The sequence below is a fragment of the Sinocyclocheilus anshuiensis genome, unplaced genomic scaffold (assembly GCF_001515605.1).
Source record: "Sinocyclocheilus anshuiensis isolate Anshui unplaced genomic scaffold, SAMN03320099.WGS_v1.1 scaffold925, whole genome shotgun sequence".
In the NCBI taxonomy this organism is placed as follows: Eukaryota; Metazoa; Chordata; class Actinopteri; order Cypriniformes; family Cyprinidae; genus Sinocyclocheilus; species Sinocyclocheilus anshuiensis.
The window spans coordinates 187430-207635 of NW_015555753.1; the positions used below are offsets into that span (position 1 = coordinate 187430).

The following is a 20206-nucleotide window of genomic DNA, read 5'->3' on the forward strand; positions in this document are numbered from 1 at the left end:
ATGTTTTAAAGTGAACGAGAAGATACTCTCATTCTGACGGCACCCATTCACTGCAAAGGATTTATTGTTGAGCAAGTGATGTAATGCTACATTTCTCTGTTCGGATGCAGAAACAAACTCATCTACATCTTGGATGTCCTGAGGGTAAATGTTCGGAAAATATTAATTTTTGGGTGAACTATTCCTTTAACTAAGACTAAACTAAATAATAACCCAACTATGTTAAAATAACAGTGGCTTATTTACATCAAAAAGCCCTTACTTTAGATATACAATCTGAACAATACATAAATAAATATGTTTTAAAGTGAACGAGAAGATAAAGACATAATTAATTAAACGTTCATGTTTACAATTGAAGACATGAGTCTTTCGCTCCTCATGTCAGTAAAAGAACATGTTTTTAGACAGCAGGGTGTTCATGGCTAAAGAATAAAAGGAAGAAGGTCGAGTTACAGGCCTCTATATATGAGTCAGGGTTTTGGCATGTTAATTCTCTCAGGAGACCCTCAGTCTTACCTCTCCACTCCTGCCAGTAAAGCACAGGTTGAGTTTGCCCAGCCATATGGAGCAGACTGAGGGAATAGCCTCTAGATGTAATAGTGGTAGCGCCTCAGCTGTCATCCCTTCACCACACTTCATTTGAGTAGGTGGACCAAAATCTCCTTCATTATCTCAGAACCTATAAGCACACATCCATTAGTTTGTGGTCTTTACGTTTCATTCTTTCTGTATTCACCTACTGTTATTTTAGTTTGCTAGTTTCTGCCTTGTATATTTATATATCTGTTTAAACCAGATCTAGACATCAGTTTGATAATTTGATGCTTTCCTTGTATGTCCAATCATCTAATAGTATTTTTGAATGCTTATACATGGATTGACTGCTTTTACATTATACAATGTTTTTTTTTAATGCCAAAGTTGCTTGAAAACAACAATAATAATAAAATTAAACTAATTGCGAGATTGACACTTTAGTATATGTAGTCATGTGATCTTTCCACCGGCAGATGTCGTCGCTGCACTTTCTCGATAAAGAACTTTTTCTCGCAAGCAGAAACTTAACCTGAATTAACCTTGCTAAGTAACAATTAAAACCCAGTTCTTGTTCTTGATTATGCTACATTACGGTAGGATAAAGTATTTTTGAATTGTAAATATTTTTAAATACTAACGTACTTTTCATAAGTCTTTTTAAGATATCCTTGACTGTGTCATATTACACATTCTTTGAAGACTGGCAAAAAGTACTCGAAGATAACAGAAGAGTTAAAAGTGCAGCATGCATAACTCTTTATATAATCCGTGGTACATTTACAGATTAATATTTTCAATTCCTACAATGCCCGGTTGACCTGAAGCTAAGCGCTGCGGATCAGTTTCCTCTCCCTACAGTCAGATAGTCACCATGGCAACGCAACCGAACAACTGACCATCAGCGCGCGGCAAAGTCTGAAATGACATCATTCTCTTTCAAGCCAACGCGGATAGTGCTGCCTTTTCAAATGCCTGATCATAATTACGTACAGCAGGGCAAAAGGTATTTTATGATTGAATGTGTTCTGCATAACATTTTAAACAAACAAAATAAGACGTATGTGTTCTGATGAATGATTCGGTGACATTTCCCGCTATTTTTCGGGGTTTTCAAGTCAAGTCAAGTCAAATTGAGCTTTATTGTCATTCTGCTGCATGTGGGGACATACAGTGGAACGAAATGTCGTGCCTCAGGGCCACGGTGTTACATAAATACAGGCATACAACAATGAAGTAAAACAGTAAAAATCTATACAGTAAAGCAGTAAAAACCTATACACAACTAACCTACTGACTGATTTTGATTATAAATATACTATATATATATATATATATAAATGTTTACCTATACATAAGTTAAAACAATACAGACTATACGGATGCTTCACATAAACACTGTACCTATACACAGCTAACCTACTGACAGATTTTGACTATGAATATACTATATATAAATGTTTACCTATGCATAAATAAAAAAAAAAAAATAAATAAAAAATAAAACATTTTTTTTATAACATAAATTTATATATTTATGTTAAGTTGTCTTTCTGTTTTAATTTTCTCTCTAAGAGAATGTGATAATTTACGACTCGTACTACGGTAAAGGCGTTGTTCATGAATATTAATTTGGTCAGGCTGTCTCTGCTTTGGAACTGTCATGTTCCTAATTAATATTCATGACCCAACCTAAGCGCCCACTTAAAGGGGTCATATGATGTTGCTAAAAAGAACATTATTTTGTGTATTTGGTGTAATGAAATGTGTTTATGCGGTTTAAGGTTCAAAAAACACATTATTTTCCCGTCTGCGTTAACTGGGAGACCCGCGCAGTATGTATTTAATATTCATGAGATATGCCTTCGCCGTAGTAGGATTGGTAATTCGCGAAGCGTCTCATGTGAGGTCCTCAAGCACTCAGTGTGCGCCTCCCTTTGTGCCTCTCCACTCAAGATGGCTCCCGTTTTAGAGAAGAAGCTACTGGGCGAAGCCGGGACAGGCGACACAATGGAAAATAGCAACGAGGATGATGAAGGACAAAACCTCTGGTACGCCCGCACCCTCAGAGTGTCCAGAAGTGCAGCGGATTTTGCAGGGAGTTAGTTTATTTGACAGTGTGATGAGTTGCTTTGTCACCAGCCTGGTGCTGCCCAGACGCCGGTCCCGGATGAGCCCAAAACACTTGACATAAACTTATGTCAAAGTCTGGATCTGGCTAGATTTGACTTTTACAGCTGGCTTAATAATAAAGGCAGTCTTCGGAGGCGTTAGGAAGCAGATTGTCTCGCTTTATATGCTCATGTCATGCTTACTGGTTTCTGTCGTGTGCTGCTGGCTAACCTTTGTTAAAACTCAACGGTTTACATGAGATCTGTAGTGTTCAAGTCGTTTCTGAAGAAGCTTTGCGTCGCTAATTTTCTGTGTACGGGTAATGATTTCTCTTGAGTTATTATAAGTGTCAGGAAACTGATTCCTGATGTCTGTTTCTGGTGGGATCTAACGGTTGACTGACATCCAGCACTTGTGAGAGGCTCCTTGCTCCTTGTTTTGGTAGTATTATAGAACATACTCACAGTTGTCTGCCGTCAGAACTAACCATCAGTCTACTAACTACCGTATTAAAGCCCATGTCTGTTGATGTCATGAATGGCAATTGATCGGTGCTCATTTGTTGTTTTGTTTTTCAGGTCTTCAATCCTCAGCGAAGTTTCCACACGCTCCAGCTCTAAATTGCCTTCTGGGAAAAATATACTGCTTTTTGGTATGTGCCTTTTGCTTTTTTTTTGCTTTTGCTGAATTTGATTTTTAATCCAAATTCATAGCTTATTAATAGTTTTGCTTACAAATGTCGACATGCACATATCATTCAAGTGAAACAACCTTAAGTAAATACCTCTGAACACAGTATACCCTGAAAGCACATGTACATCACAGAGATGTCTATTTGACATCTGCATTTACATCTGCAAGAAGTATTTATTTAGCGTGTTTGCTCATCTGCAATATGTCTATAGGGCGTTTAGAAAATGTCTTTGATGTTTATGATTTATAATGTATGTAAAACTGACATCTTAAAGATGTCTATCAGATGTTTGTACACAGCAGATGCTTTCCAGATGAAGCGATCTTTAACAGACATCTTGCAGACGTACTGTTGGAAGCTGATATTGAAGGATAGTTAACAAGAAATGAAAATTCTGTCATTTAATCGGCCTCATGTTGTTCCAAACCTGTATGAGTTTCTTTCTTCTCCGGAACACAAATGAAGACATTGTGAAGAACCAAATGGTTTTAGTTCACTTTTACTTGAATTGTATTGACAAAAATATCAAAATGTCTTTTTATGTGTTCTGCATAAGAAAGAAAGTCGTACAGGTTTGGGATGACATGAGGGTGAGCAAAAGATCACAGAATTTTCATTTTTGGGTAAACTATCCTTTTAACTTTATCCCAGTCATAAACTGAAATCATTCTCTTTGTCTAAGCACTCTTATTACTTAGGCGATTTACAAATTGTATTACTTTTATGTCATGATTTAAAAGTGATATGATTTCTGGTGATGTTTTAGGGGAGGATGGTTCAGGAAAGACAACACTTATGACAAAACTTCAAGGAGCCGAGCACAGTAAGAAAGGTAGAGGGCTGGAATACTTGTACCTGAATGTCCAGGATGAAGACCGAGATGGTAAGTGCATTTTAAACTGGGTTGAAATAGGTGATAAAAGATGCAAAGTTTTACCGAACTAGGTCTGTCATAATAAAACTTGTTAGTTGTCATAGCGGTGATTAACTATTTAATAGTCTGTTTTTTAGTCGTTTATTCACAATTGATATGAAATTCATTCCTATAATGCTTTGTAAAAAAAAAAAAAAAAAAAAAAGCTTTTTATTATTCACTTTTGGTCTGTGGAAAATGCAGTTTATTACGGCTTTTTATTTTTTATTTATAATTTACAAATCTTCCAGATTTGACTCGCTGTGGCGTGTGGATCCTGGATGGAGACCTGTACCACAAAGGCTTGCTGAAGTTTGCAGTGACTGCTGAGTCCCTGAAGGACAGTCTAGCGGTGTTCGTGGTGGACATGTCACGGCCTTGGACCATCATGGAGTCGTTGCAGAAGTGGACGAGTGTGCTGCGTGAACATGTGGACAAACTGAAGATCCCACCTGAGGAAATGAAAGAGATGGAGCAGAGGAGTAAGTCCTGTTTTGCTTTAAGATGTAGTAGTACGAATATCTTGGTGTTAGCATGTAGGGGACCTACAATTCAAGTGTGCTTATGGGTGATTGCTTGTACACAAAGTCTACCTCCAGCTGTCTTTCTGCTAAACATTTTATTTGACTCTAGTGGTAAAAATAAGCATGCTTTAAATAGCTGAAGCATGTTTGTTCAACTAGAGGAACTATATTGTGAAGTACCATATCAACCCACATCAGGCAGAAGGGAAGGTGGGAACCCACGTCAGGCATGGATGTTGAAACGGCTTACCATATCAAGTATGCTTTCTGTAGTAGAATTGTTCCTTCTCTGGTGGGTTTTGATCATATGTAAATGTTGAGATTCAGTAGCAGACTGCTGCATTTACATATTGACTTCAGGAGAAGAATTAGCTGCAGACAGAGTAGAGTAAATGACATTGATACTGATTCCTTGTAACACAGCAGTTTTTTTGATACAGTGGAGAATGGTAATGTTTCAGTGCTTAATCATTAGGACAAAGTTTTTTTTTTCTCTCTCTCTGTTGTGAATTCAGTATAAGTGATGCTAGTTAGAAAGTCATGTGAATTAGCCTAGATCTAGGGATTCTTATGCTTTTATTAAAATTGCTTTGTTTTGTTATTGAGTCCATGAGTCCTAATCCACTTTTATTATGGGAGTTAGCAGGGCCGCCTGCACTGGAGGATAGTTTATTGACTGTCTGGATATGAAGCACTCTTTGTGCTTTGAATTTGCATAACGCATGTTGTTCAACACTTGCTGTTAGAATAAGAGCGAATGTAAATGCTGCTTCACTAGTGTTAGATATGATTAAAATAATAATAAAAACTGCTGAGAATCATGTTTTCAAAAACCATAGTAGTTTGGTTCAAAAGGTTGGTGTTGGTAATTTTTTTTTTTGATGCTTTTGAAATCAGTCTATCATGCTTATCAAAGCTGCATTTGTTTGATCAAAAATACAGGAAAAACTGAAATATTATTGCAATAAAAACTCTTTTATATTTCAATATGTCTTAAAATGTCAGTTATTCCTGTGATGGCAAAACGCAAACATTTCTTATTTATCAATGTTGAAAACAGTTTTGCTGCTTAATATTTTTGTGTAAACCGTGATACTGTTTTTCAGGATTCTTTGAACAAAAAGTAGGCCTACTTTAAAAAAACAAACAAAAAAAAAAAGAACTTATAAATGTCTTCACTGTTACTTTTGGTCAATGTAAAGTATCCTTGTTGAATTAAAAAAAAAAGTGAATATGTTGGATTTTAGTTTAAAACTCAGCTATAATAAAACCTAATGATTTGTTGATGCTGTGACAAAGTACTTGATGACTTCAGGTGTTTTACTATGTGAAGACATAAAGCTGCTCCAATAGCGTTTGAGAATGTTTTTGTAATGTGATGAGAGATGTAGAGTGCTCAGACATGAAGTGAAAGGCTATTTCTGAGGATGACTGTTTCTGCTTGTGCCCTATAAACAGTGCTGTGAGCGCAGAATAGCGAAGTGGCTTGGAGATGGTATTGTTTTTCAGCTTGTGTATGAAATATTGAGACCAGTGGTTTTACAACACATCTGAACGGCTATCTGAATTACTCACTCTGTACCTCCCAGTCTGACCATCTAATTGTATGGCGTTCATCCTTCTATTTTTTTCATTTATAATATTACAAAAGATTTATGTTTACATTAGAGAAATAAATTACATCTTAAAATGTTTTTAATACAAAAGTTGTTTTGCGTTGTAGTAATACTTCACAATATTACTGTTTTTACTGTATTTTGATCAAATACATGCAGCCTTGGTGAGCATAAGCGACTTCTTTAAAAAAATTTCACATCTTCACACATAAGTTCACATCTAATGCCAAATGTTGGATGTATGGAAATGATATCCAAACACACTAAGCCTCAAGCCGCCCATAGCTTTGTAAAACTGACCCGCCCAGAAAAAGAGCCATTGCTTCCTTAAGCACTGCTCCGATCAACATGGGAAGCACAAGCAGGCAGCCTCCTCTCACTCCTTACATCTGACCGGGCTCAGTGATGTCAGCACTGTAGTGGGAAGGACAGTCCAGCCCCTCTTACAAGATGTTGCATCATGGTCCGCTCAGTTAGATGTTCCTCACATTTGACTCGTTGCTCTAAGCAGGGCATGAGCACAACACCCGAGCACATCTCAAACCACTGTGCTAAAACATAACGTCTCACAGCTCTTAGTCAGCTAACACATTATCTGAATGTTTATTTTAAGTGTAGAGATGACTGGATGTACTTTGGAAGTCCTTTTTTGTGTTGTTCAAAGGCTAAATGTGGCCCCTTTTTTTTTTGTTTTTTTTTTACAAAAACAGCGCTATTTAATTAGTGTTTACTATTTTGTTTTTTGGCATCATGATGTTTAGACACATTTGACACTCCCGACGGCTTCATAGCTGAAAATGCACACTGGACGTGTGTATTATGTTTACTGTCCCCACCCTTGTTTGTAGAAGCTGGTCAACGTCGACAGGAGTGATTGTAAACTGGTTCTTCATTTGATTGAGGTTAGGTCACATTGATTAAGAAAGTTAGTGGTTATAGATTAAAATCCATACCACACTTTCAGCTGTCTTGTGAAAACAGGCTGATCAAGTTGTTTAAAAAATGTTTTTCAGCCTAAGTTTGTTGAGAACTGAGAGATAACATGAGGCAGTAGAATCTAGGGTATTATTCAAAAATGTGCAGACTGTGCCATGTGATATAATAGCCTATTGGCTATTATCATTTAAAAAGAATCACTAGATGGTAAACATCGGTTTGCCTTCTGGAGCTAATTAAAATTTCCTAATGGGCTCTTTGTCAAAAAGCATTTGTAACAGTTGTTTATTGGTTTGTTGGAAATGCACCAGATTATCTTGATCTCCGGCTCCTGTGGAAACATGCATGCACTCTACATCACGGGGTGTGGGTAATTGAGTGTGATATAACCAGCTAATGGAGGGTTTCATGAGTTATGACTTTCTGAAATATTTTTACAAATGTTTTTGTAAAGAAGTCTTTTTTTTTCTAACCAAGACTGCATCAAAAATACAGTAAAAAGTAAGATTTTTACAAATTAAATAAACTGCTTTCTATATTAATACATTTTTAAAAATGTAATTTACTCCTGTGATAGCAAAGCTGAATTTTTGAAAAGCAGTCATTACTCCAGTGTCCAGTCTTCTGTATCAATTTAATGTGTCCTTCCTGAATAAGAGTATTAATTTCTTTAAAAACAAACAAAAAGAACATTACTCACCCCAAGCTTTTTAACATTAATTTATTTTAAACTTGCTTTTAAGACAGTTGTGGTCTGTTATTCCAGTAGCTGTTGTTTTTTTTAACAGTACGTTGAAGGAAGTTGTGCAGCTTGCCTGGTTTCTGGGTCATCTGGAGCTGCATTCTTAAGGTTCCTGAGGAAGTTCCTCCCCCTTTACCTCCCTCAGCATCTCCTGAATATACCACCATTCCAGCCACCCACTTCTACACATCACCATCATGCCCTCTCCATATACTCCTGTGTATCAGCCCGGCAGTGAATAACATTGTTTTTGGTTGCTGTTCGCATGTTCTCTAGTGCTGTGTGAGGATGAGGGCTTGTGCAGGGATCAGACAGGGTCTTAAGAATGTGCTGTCAGCTCTGTTCACATCTGAGCTGCTCTTCCACAGGCCTCGGCTGCTCAGATGTGTCCATAACAAGTCATGATTTCAGGCGGTTTAAGTTGCACTACAGATAATAAACTGTCAGGTTAATGCTACAAATCCTTGCTTATGCTAAGATTTATTTATTAGTTTTGTAATAAGATTTTTTTCCCCCCTTCATCATATTTTTTGGTACAAATCGTCTGTTTGGGTCTTATTTAACCTGACTGGAATGCCCTAATTCTGTGGATGTTCTCTCTTTATTTGTATGGATTTTTGTTGGTTAAGCCTATTTAAAACTTAGAGAGATATATGGTATTTCAAACATGTTTCCTTGATGCATGAGAACAAACCTCATTGGTTCTTGCATGTCAAGCATGGTTGAGTTTCCATATTTATCTATATTGCTTTCAGTCATTTGATTTTTGAAGTACTCATACCTCTTAAATACATTTCTATTATTGCTAGTAAGCTAACATTAGCTTGAATGCAGTCTACACGGTAGAGTTGTAACTTTTACTGGTCCACTAACAGATGTATGGCTGTGTCATTTAAATAAATTAAAAAACAGTTAAAGGTGTCATATGATGCTTTTTTAAAGATCATTATTTTGTGTATTCTTGAAAGTTTGTGAGTCCTTTAGAATTGTCTATATTTCTGCATAAATGTGACCCAATTCATCATCAGATTTTCGCACAAGTCCTGAAAGTAGACAAAGAGAACCCAATTTTTTATTGAGAAAAATGACCCAGTGTTACATTTCTGTGCGGTATATTCTGTATATATAAAACTTACTGACCTCAAACCTTTGAATGGTAGTGTATGCCCTGTGCATAAATAGAAGTGAGTAGATGTACAATTTATGAAATTTGAGTGGATATTTTGAGTTGTTTTGCTCAGTGTTTGGGGATTGGGTGTGTTGTTTCTGATGCATCATTGAGTGTCTTTAACCAGATGAAAAGCTCTCTTTATGGAGTCTCAGTAGCCTGCAGGTTCAGAGCTGCAAACTCACCATACCCCCCTCACATGCTCTTTCGGATCAGAACACGCTCAATGATCTCTTCTATTGTTAGCCTTCCTCCAGCCCCGGGTGTGTGAAAGACAACCCGTTTTTAAATAAGGTAGTTTAGGTCTGAGAGTAAAATGTTCACTCTTTGTTCTGTTCAATGTCAAGAGGCAAAGTGATCAAACAGCCTCACCCTAGGATAGAAGAGAATAGAGCCTGATTGAATTTCAGAAAGCAGTTCCAATTTCCAGTTTACTTGAAAGCACAACATTTGCTCTTATCAATATGCTTTAGTATCATCATTACTGATCTTCTAACAGCAGCAATTCACTGGCGTACTGCAATACCTTTAAAGGGATAGTTCACCCAAAAATGACATTCCAAACCTGTATGAATTTCTTACTTCTGCAGAATGTTGAGGTTCAAACAACATTGGACCTCATTAACTTTCTTTGTATGGTCAAAAAAAAAAAGACAATTTTCAAAATACAGTCAAACCAAATATTATTCAGACACCAGATATAATTTTTTTTTACTAGTGGGTGCAGGACACTATAGTTCATTTTGACTACCAGTAAAATTGATAAAAAATTTGGGACCAAAAATTATTCAGACACTTTGACCCGACCATGTTTTGCTTACAGGTCCCATGACATGCTGCTTTTTGGATGCTTTTATATAGGCCTAAGTGGTCCCTAGTACTGTATCTGAAGTCTCTTTCCCGAAATTCAGCCTTGGTGCAGAATTTCAGCCACTACGAGCCAGTCCCACAATGAGCTTTCCTTAGGACGTGCCATTTCTGTGTCTGTAGCTTTAAATGCTAATGAGGAGGAGAGAGGCGGGGCAACTGCCATGCTTCGCTCGTTTGCAAGCCATGATGTCTCTCGAGGAAAAAAAAATATTGCGCTCGCCTCGCACGGTAGTAGCTCATTTTCTCATGGGCGGGCCAAATTCTCTGGGCGGGCAAAGCAGAGAAAGGGGAGGTAACCTTTCCCCGTATGACGACATAAAGGGAAGATTCCAGATTGGGCCATCTGAGCTTTCATTTTCTCAAAGGCAAAGCAGGATACCCAGGGCTCGGTTTACACCTATCGCCATTTCTAGCCACTGGGGGACCATAGGCAGGCTAGGGGAACTCATATTAATGTTAAAAAACCTCATAAAGTGAAATTTTCATGCCATGGGACCTTTAAGGAGTTCTTGTCATATTTTATTACCATTTTGTAATCTATAGCGAATAAGCTGTGATAATGTGAGAAATGTTGAAGGTGTCTGAAAAAATTTCGGTCTAACGGTATCTTCTTTCATATATCAAGATTATCTTTAGTTTACTCCATTAATAATTACCATTGCTTTATCACATTTGTTTTAAGTGTTAAAGACAGGATGTTTTTAGTATGAAGTTGAAAGTTCAGCAGTATCTGTGACATGCAACGATGAGTTTGCATTTGCAGTGGCCAAGACTGATCTGTCCGAGATATTTTTGTCATGGCAGCCTCTTGGATTTTTATGCAGCCTAGTTTGCTCCTCTTCTTCCTGCCAAAATGATTATGGATGGCATTCAGCCACAACCCTACTCATTCACAAACATGGCTGCTGCATCAGTTCTATTATTCATGTGTGTGCTTGTCTGTGATTTTTAGGATGGTGTGTCTGTCATTTAAAATCAGGAGATCAATGATGATAAATGGATGGTTCACAATAGAAATTCTGTTATTTACTGACCCTCGTGTTGTTCAATTCTAATATAATATCAAATATACTGCATGTAAGACAGTGTTTTCCCTTGACTGATTATCTCTGTCTCTGTCTTTTAGTGTGATGCTGTCAGTGTACTGGAGAAGGGGCACGACTACAAGGAGGAGCATTTTGACTTCATTCAGTCACACATCCGGCGGTTCTGTCTACAGTGTATCCTACTCAGTCTTAGCATTTGTGCTGTTGTAATATTTTTATTTTTTACCCATGCAGTACACTGTAAAGAAATATTTTGTCAAATTTACGGTTAAAAATGGCAGCTGTGGTTGCCAAAACCTCACCATAATATTTTAGGTATTTTGGAATTGTATATCGTTGCCCTGTATATTTTGCAACAAATAACTGTATATTTCAGTAAGGGAAATAATATCAATATACCAGCCTACTTGAATTGCCAAGATCTGCTTTTTATGTTTAAAAGGTACCTTTAAATTTGCCTTTTTCCTTTAAAATAATAATACAGGTGGAAAAACAGAAAGTCACATGATGAATCACGATGAGTCCATTGTAAGTGGCCTGTCCATAAAACACAGCCGAAACCTGAGAATAAACAATGCACCGAGACATACAGACAAAAACAAAACACTGTCATGGTAACCTTCATGATGCTAAAAGAACAGAAAATGTAACACAAAACACCGTAATGCACATTACATATATGAAAAATGAGAAGAAACCAAATTATTTACATGGAATATAGTCACGTGATGTGTCAAGCAGGGACTTCTGGGAACATTCTTTTACAGTTTTTCATCATAAACAATTTTTTTTACATTGAAATGACATTGTGATTTTTCAAACATTTAGTTTTTCACCATATATATATTTTTTCTATAAAAATTGCAAACATTTTTTACAGTATACACATCCTTAATCACATCTCACAGATGGAGCTGGCTTGATTTACTCGTCGGTCAAAGAGGAAAAGAACATGGGCCTTCTCTACAAATACATGGTGCACAAAATATATGACTTCCAGTTTACTACGCCTGCCTTAGTAGTGGAGAAGGATGCTGTGTTCATGTGAGATCTCCGAAATCCCCTAAAAACATTGCATTTCTCATCTTTTTATGTGAGAATATCCATGTCTAATTCAGTTTGGTGTCAAACTGGTTTCTGTTAAAACATTTTATCTCGGCGTAGTCCATCCGGATGGGACAATGACAAGAAAATTGCCATCCTGCATGAAAACTTCACAACGGTTCGACCTGAGGATCCCTTTGAGGACTTTATAACAAAACCTCCTGTACGAAAGGTGAGAAAAAAACCTAGGAATGAAAATGTTACCTTAATCTGCTACTGCTTATATAACATTTGCCCTTTTCTTGTTTCTAAAGTTGGTGCATGACAAAGAAATCAGTGCAGAGGATGAGCAGGTCTTCCTCATGAAGCAGCAGGTATGTTTGGACTACAAGAAAACAGACTGCAGATTTAGGATCAGGTTTCTTCATTCAGTGCTGAGGTTACACATTTGAAAGGCAGCCGAAATCAAGTGATCTCTTCTCTGACGTCGACATGCATCCCTCACAAAGCTCTCCCGCTGTCCTTCATTAGTTTGATTAGATGCAGTGAAACCCTTTTGACTTGTTTATTCTCCCTCGTGGTTCCAGAGTTGTCTGACCAATCAGGAGCTGGTGAAGCCGCCTTATTGTTTTCATTGACTGACCCAGGGTCAGATATGCAGTATACTCTTTACATACACAATATTTGGTCGTTTAAAACAATAATTTTGTTTTAATGGACATTGCAAGCCAGCTTCTTATATGCTGGCACATTCTCTTGAATTTCACTGTGGGTCTTGTCATATATCTTGAACGGCTCCATGTGGTTAAATCAATTGTGAATGGTGTTTATGCAAGGGGGTTTTATTGAGAATGGTCTTTAACACAATAGTAGGCTGTATGAACACTGTCACTGCTGTTAAGCAGCTCCTTTTGATTTTTTGTCTTTGAAATGAAAAGAGTGTGACCGCATACAAACAATGTGTTGTGTATCAGCTAAATTAAAAATTGAAAAAAGAAAAACAAAAAAAAAAACCAGCAATTGTAAAAATAGTAAAAAACAGCAATATTATGAAATATCATTACAATTTAAAATAACTTTTCTATTTTAATATATTTTATTATTTAATATTTTTTATTATTTTCCCCGTGTTGGCAAAGCTGAATTTTCTGCAGCTTGGAAACTGATTTTTTTTTTGTATAGAAAGTTCAAATGAACAGCATTTATTTGAAACTGAAGTGTTTTGTAACACATAAATGTAATTTAGTTTCACTTTTATTAAATTTAATGCATCATTGGTTGTTACATAGGGACACGATACCACAGAATCGGCTCAGACCACAAAATGTATCAGACCCATTCGAATTCTACACAGAATGCCATATTTTATAGCGATATGGATGAGATTAGGAGGAGAAACTGTTCGACAGATTCGGTATTAGAACTGATGAGTAGAAGATAACACCGATGCCATTCACCAATATATGACACACTTTTTTCAAGCTACACATCCTCAGCATGATTATGATAACTGTTTTGCTTTAGTAACATTTTCATATTGAATCTAAAGGGTTAATCCTTTAGGCTGTCATAAGCTATCAAATGTGGCTTTTCCGAGCTCAATGGCTCTGGCCCGAGCCGATATAAAAAAAACATTGGCTATTGGCTACTTTTAAAAAAAGTGGGCGGGGCTGCTCTATGTCTCGCCCTGTCTTCCTGTTTCAGTTGATATTACATCACCACATAGAATAACGCTGCGCCTTTCAAGGCATTTAATGGACCTTTAAAAATGTCTTTACAAAAAATGACTGGCCCCAAACTTTTGAACAGTAGTGTACATGGTTACATGTTTTACACAGCAATATTTCAGCTCTCATGTCTTCTGTCACTTTATTACAGTCATTGTTAGCCAAGCAGCCGACCACACCAACAAGAGGAACAGTAAGTGTGACTTCAGACACCACACACACCTCTCACACTTTTAAGTGTGATTCTATTACTCTCAGTGATATGTGTTGGGTCCCCGCTATAATAGCAGCAACATTCACAAATGTTTACAGAACAAGCAGGAACCCAGTGTGCCTGTAGTTTTCTCTATTTCTGTTTTATCACGTGATAGAAAGTCTAAGGCCTTCTTAAGCCGTACGGCTGACTTATCTAATCTGCGGCCTGTTATGCATCAAACTAATATTGCTGTTGAGACAAAATGCAATGCCATCAAGTTAGCATTTTTAAACATTCGCTCACTAAAAAATAAATCATTTCTAATCAATGACTTAATAACCACAAACAACCTGGATTTTATGTTTCTAAACGAAACATGGCTAGAAGACCGCTGCAGTGCAACGGTCCTCAATGAAACAGCCCCTTGTGTATGAAATGTGCTATATAAATAAACGTGCCTTGCCTTGCCTATTATGCTGCTTTGAGGATCCTGTGATAATGTTGCGACACTAATGCTTTACAATTTTACAAAAGCCACTGAATCCTTTTGCTTTTTTTTTGTTTAATTGCTCTTAAGTTTCCTTTTTAATGGTAATTTCATGTAGTGGGAAATATAAATCCGCTGAATTGTTTTTGAAATCTCCTAACACCTGTTTTTTCTTTTTTCTTTTTTCCGTGTGTGCGCATAGGAGTCTCCTGCCCGGACTGCATCTGGCTTACCCCGGCCGACAGGCCGGACAGGGCCCACCAATGTGGCTAGTGTCTCACCCATGACTGCAGTGAAGAAACCAGACCCTAACATGAAAGGTAAGAAATCTTACCTGGCAAGATTACACGCACCACAAAACCTAAATGAAGCTTTGTGATCTCATGGCTCTCTATTCATCAGGCCGGCAAGCAGTCAAGCGAAAACATAGTGTTTTCGAGAGAGTCTAAATATGAGCACTTTGTTCTCTCACTCTTTCTCTCTGTGTTCTTTTATTCTCTCTCACACTAATCTTATTTTGCTGGTTCATCCCTCTGCCTCACAGTCTAACCTCTTTAAAACTCTGCCGTCCTGAGGAGAATGTAGGAATATGAAATAACATTTTCCGATCAATAAGCTCAGCTGGACAGCATGTTTCATACCAGTAGGAATAGATTCAGTCATTTTAAGTAAATCAACTTTAATAAAAGCCCAATTTCACATGCAAATCAGTAAAATCATATAACGTGACTTTTGCAAAATGGGACGTGCTTGATTTATTAAAGTTGATTAGTTAACTTTTTTAGCTTTAACAAGAAACAAAGTAAGTTTAATTCTTACAGTGAAGACTATGCTGTTTTATTTTACATTAGATTATTTAATTTCTGTAGTAGGCTGTTAGCTGAATACTTTAGACTTGCATAAAAAACTTAAAAGCACTAAGTTTTTTTCATTTATATCTTTTTTTTCTATTGTATTTGTCCTTTGTTTTTTTTGTTATTTGTTTTTTATTGTATTGTTTACAGTTTAATTATTTTCGATAATTTGAGGACTTTTTTTCGTTTCTTATTAATTTAATAATTAATGAATTAAATTAATAATAATTTAATAATAATAATTTATGCATTTAGCAGACGCTTGCGACTTACAGTGCATTCAGGCGATACATTTTTTTACCAGTATGTGTGTTCCCTGGGAATCGAACCCACGACCTTTTGCGCTGCTAACGCAATGCTCTACCACTGAGCCACAGGAACATTAATTATTTATTCATATTAATTCAGTTATTATTAATACAAGTTACCCTAGTATTCTGCTGTGGTATTGAGAAATGTGAAATTTCACTGGTCTCTAAAATGTAGATGTCATAGCAAACATATTTACAGAAAATACATATTTGATATATATTGGTATCTGAATAAATCACTCATATAAAGTTTTGGTCATGTGGCCTACTCATAATCGTGTTAAATAATCGTGATTACAGTATTGACCAAAATAATCGTGATTATGATTTTTGCCATAATTGAGCAGCCCTCATTTTAGTAGATGTCAATGAAGCCCAGGAAACATACTAAGCCCTTTCAATATCATAATTGTGGTAGTTATAAATCTGGATGTGTGTTTGCTTTTGAACACCTCACAGTGCAAATGAATATCGTTTGGACATTGCCAGCTGAGGTCATTATATTTCGTTTGTGTGTTTATAGGAGCAGCAGCGAATGAAGGAGTGCTGGCCAACTTCTTCAACAGTCTGCTGAGTAAAAAGACGGGTGTGCCGGGCAGTCCTGGGACACCAGGGGCGGCAACAGGAGCAGGCGTACAAGGCTCTGCCAATAAATCAGGTAAATTCTTCCTTTTCCAGCCTCAACCCCAGGAACAGGTGTATCTCACAAAAAAAAAAAAAAAAAAAAAAACTGTAACTACGGCTCGTCTCAATGCAGAAAGCAGATCCGCTCTGTGTTTTGGTGCAAGCACAAAAAAAAAAAAAAAAAAAAAACTGTCATGTGTAGGTCATATTTCACCCTAAAATCATAAGGGGGAAGGAAAAAAGGCTTATATTTTGCATAAAGAAAGTCTTTATTTAATACAATATTGTCCTTTGTTTTTTTGTTATTTGTTTTTTATTGTATTGTTTACAGTTTAATTATTTTCGATAATTTGAGGACTTTTTTTTTCGTTTCTTATTAATTTGTGGGTAAGATTTTTATATTTATTTTTCATCATTATTATTATTTATTTATTTTTAGCAATTATAGTTTTTGAAAATAATGTAAAAATGCAAACAATCCTAATTGTCCTAAAATTGGCCTTGTTTCTTAAATCATGTTTGATTTGCATGAAATGGCTGTGCACCAGCTCAAGATACTCCTGACAAAAAGTTATGAAAAAAAAAAATATATATATTTTTTAATAATTTTGGAAAGATAGTCCAGTATATTTGTGGCGTTGGTCTGTAGTAGTGACTAATTGGCCTATATCTTTTGAATACAGTTTTTTAATTTCACAAAACTTGGTATACATTAACAACAGGACAATCTGAGCATGCACCCCCCCCAACTCCCACGTGATTTTTGGTTGAACTATGATCTGTACAATCATTCATGAGATTCACCTGATCACCTTCTGTCATAATGTTCTTTTGTTTCCTCTGGACAATGCTGTTCTTTGGAGTTTTACCCTTAGAGCCAGAGAGAATAACCAGGAGAAATGGGCTGAAAAGCCTGTGTGAGTGACGCCACCATGGATGGTGATATCTCATACTTACTGGTTTTCATACCTAAGATGATGTCGAGTTCATACCAACTGCACTTTTCATTCTTTGATATTTAGTTTCAGTTGTTTACATGAATTGCTAATATATTAACACAATTATGTGTTCTTTACCTGCTGTTATGGCCCTGTCATTTAAATGACATTATGCTCGGATAATGAACCGCATGCAGTTTTTTTTATTTTTTTTTTTTTATTTGCCTTTTCATGTCTCTCATTAAGTTTGCTGCCCACACAGCATGCTGCTTTTGAATGCATACCAGCATGCAGCACTCATCCACATCCACTGAGCTGGTTCCCACATAACCATAAACAACCTGTGTTCTTTTTATATATATATATTACACAGAAACTACAGGAGATTACTCTGTTTTTTCTTTCTCTTCTTTCTTCCAAGGGCAGAAGCCGGGTTTGACTGACGTACAGGTGGAACTGGACCGAATGACTCGTAAACCTGACTCAATGGTAACGGCCAACAACACCCCTGCGACAGAGAACGAGGCATGAGAGCGCCAGCAGCATTGTCCACTCTGGAAATCAACATGTAATGACATAAAGGACAAAAAAAAAAAAAAAGCTATTCATGACCAAAATTCCCCCCACCTTGTGTGTCACTCAGCAAACAGACCGTGGTTTACCGAAAGTGTTGGGATTCTATCAGATATATAGGCTCTGGTGTTGTGGGGGAAAGAGAGGTAGATATTTGAAAAGATGCAACTGCTTTTCTTTGTTTTCATTTCCAGACCCCATTTCTATGTTCGTTTGTTTGTTTATTTGTGGTGATTAATTTTTGGTGTGGCATATGGCAGGTCAGGTAATGGGTGCTCTCTCCTTAAGGAGGCAGTCAAACCTCTGAAGTGTGGGGCCTTGCTTAGCTTGGGGAACCTTAAACAGCAGCCATTCCCCTCCTCCTGACAAGAGCAGAAACGCACTGCTGCATTCAATGAGCAGTCACTTCAAGTGTTGCAATCAGCTACAACTACTGCTAAAATCCTAAATATATTAATTGAAAACAAGAAGTACTTGCAAAAAGTATATAGTGTGTACATTTATGCTGATGTATTTATAACAAAGAAAGCAAATCAAGCTTTTTCGTTTCTTTCTGTGTTTTATCAGTGAGACATTAAGCTTCCCTTAACATGGTTAACATCACTGATGTCATGACACTAATGACAAATACCCATTGGACTTCAGCATACAAGAATGGCAGATGCTGCCACACCACCTCTTTGAATTATGTAAATATGCGCAAAATATTCGCTATACAAGCTGTGATTTGATTTTGTATCAAACTGAATTATTTTAACAATTTATGAAGAACTATTTCAGATGAAACAAGCATTGATGAGTATCAGGCCGAACGTTTTCTTTTGGCTATGCTTGGTTTTGGAGGAGAGGAGCAGGGCAGCATCTTTCCTAGTAGAACTCCCAAGTGCCTGTGTCATAGTGGAGGTGCTTGTCTCCAAAAGAGGAATTGCACTGTAGCATCAACAGTCAATAGGTTTTTTTGGTTCTGCTTCATGTAATTTATTTATTTTTTTGTTATTTTATTTTGAAAATGAATTTCTGTGGTCATTGCTTTTTTGTTAAAATGACACATTTTGCTTACTTCAGTGGCCTAGATACTTTTTTTTTTTTTTTGCTGCCATAGGGAGCTTACCTTTCTTGTTGCGAATGTCAACATCCACATAAAACGTGTTTCACATCTGAGCGGGACATTTCGTCCCACCTCCCAGTTGGAAATTGTGGCTTAAACCACTAGCGCTGCTTCATGTGGCCAAGTGACAGACTGTATGTCGTGTCTTTTGTCAGTCTTTACAAATGAGATCTCAGATTTGTTTGCTAGCACTTTTTTTTCATATAATTTGAGGACTGTATAGTGATTCATGTAAAACATTTCGGTTGCTTCGTGTGCCCTGCCTCAGTGCCCACTGGAAGTGATGACTTTGCCTTCAGTGTAGCGTTCACTGTTGTCACTCCACATGCTCTGTCTCTTCACTCAGGGTAGGTCTGAGTCTATACAACAGCCTTGTCCGTCTTCATAGTACATTTTTCAACAATTTCTTCCACTACTGATACTGTATCATATTCCTGGTTGTAGCTAATTGTTTTAAGATTTTCATTTTCTTTTTCTTTTTTTTCTTTTTTTGGCCGCTGAAAATGAAACTAAGTTAGTTGGGTTAGCTTGACAAATCATCCACAGACATGACGTAATGGTTTTCTTAAGGTTTTTAACCTTAATGTTGTAGTGGAGAAGCTGTAAATGGAGCAGCTGAAGTGGCTTTTAAATGATCATTACATTTTTTAGCTGAAAAAGGAAAATGCAGAGAATTGGAATCTGGAACCAAAGATGTAGAATCCACATGTTATGTCAGGTTGGAGGCGCTGTCCTAAATTCCTCCCAGCTCTTAGCTGAGCCTGGAGAAGGCATCATTCCAAAACGGATCCTCTGCTTACTGTGGTGGTCTGTGTTCAATGTCAGATATATATATTTTTTTTTTCCACAAGAGTTTGAAGTCCTTGTCCTTTTTTTAAGCTCTTCAAGGGAATAGACCACAATACGTGTAGTGTTTACTGTTATTTTGCATGAATTAATGAAATATGAAAAGAAAAATCTCATACCAAACTAGAGATAAGGAACTCGAATGAAATTTTCATTTATGCTGAATAGTATTGCTTAACGGTTTCCATTTATGATGGGCAGCGCTAAAGCATTTGCTGATATTCAAGCACAACATTAAGTCTGGACTATATACCTCTTGTTTTAGTGGTTAAGGTGTTTCATCTATTCAGATTGTGTAAGAAATTATTGGGGCTGCCACTGATGAAGCCTGTGATCACAT

The 20206-nt window shown here is 36.8% G+C and overlaps 1 protein-coding gene across 1 annotated transcript; it reads left to right on the forward strand.

Moving 5' to 3' along the window:
* The first annotated feature begins 2427 nt into the window (after positions 1–2427).
* Positions 2428–18256, forward strand: LOC107673758 (cytoplasmic dynein 1 light intermediate chain 2-like). Its single transcript, XM_016467533.1, has 14 exons — positions 2428–2588; positions 3228–3301; positions 4110–4226; positions 4508–4738; positions 4940–5072; positions 11065–11068; positions 11239–11332; positions 12067–12202; positions 12323–12434; positions 12517–12576; positions 14081–14122; positions 14815–14932; positions 16301–16435; positions 17761–18256. Exons 1-14 carry the CDS (start codon positions 2494–2496, stop codon positions 17868–17870), a joined length of 1461 nt encoding a protein of 486 aa, XP_016323019.1. The 5' UTR covers positions 2428–2493; the 3' UTR covers positions 17871–18256.
* The last annotated feature ends 1950 nt before the right edge of the window (positions 18257–20206 follow it).

Coding starts and splice junctions, on each gene's coding strand:
- LOC107673758 (XM_016467533.1), top strand. CDS start 2,494: ATGGCTCCCGTTTTAGAGAAGAAGCTACTGGGCGAAGCCGGGACAGGC. Junction 4,739..4,939: donor GAAAGAGATGGAGCAGAGGA/GTAAGTCCTGTT, acceptor TTGTTCAACTAG/AGGAACTATATTGTGAAGTA. Junction 12,203..12,322: donor GAGAAGGATGCTGTGTTCAT/GTGAGATCTCCG, acceptor ATCTCGGCGTAG/TCCATCCGGATGGGACAATG.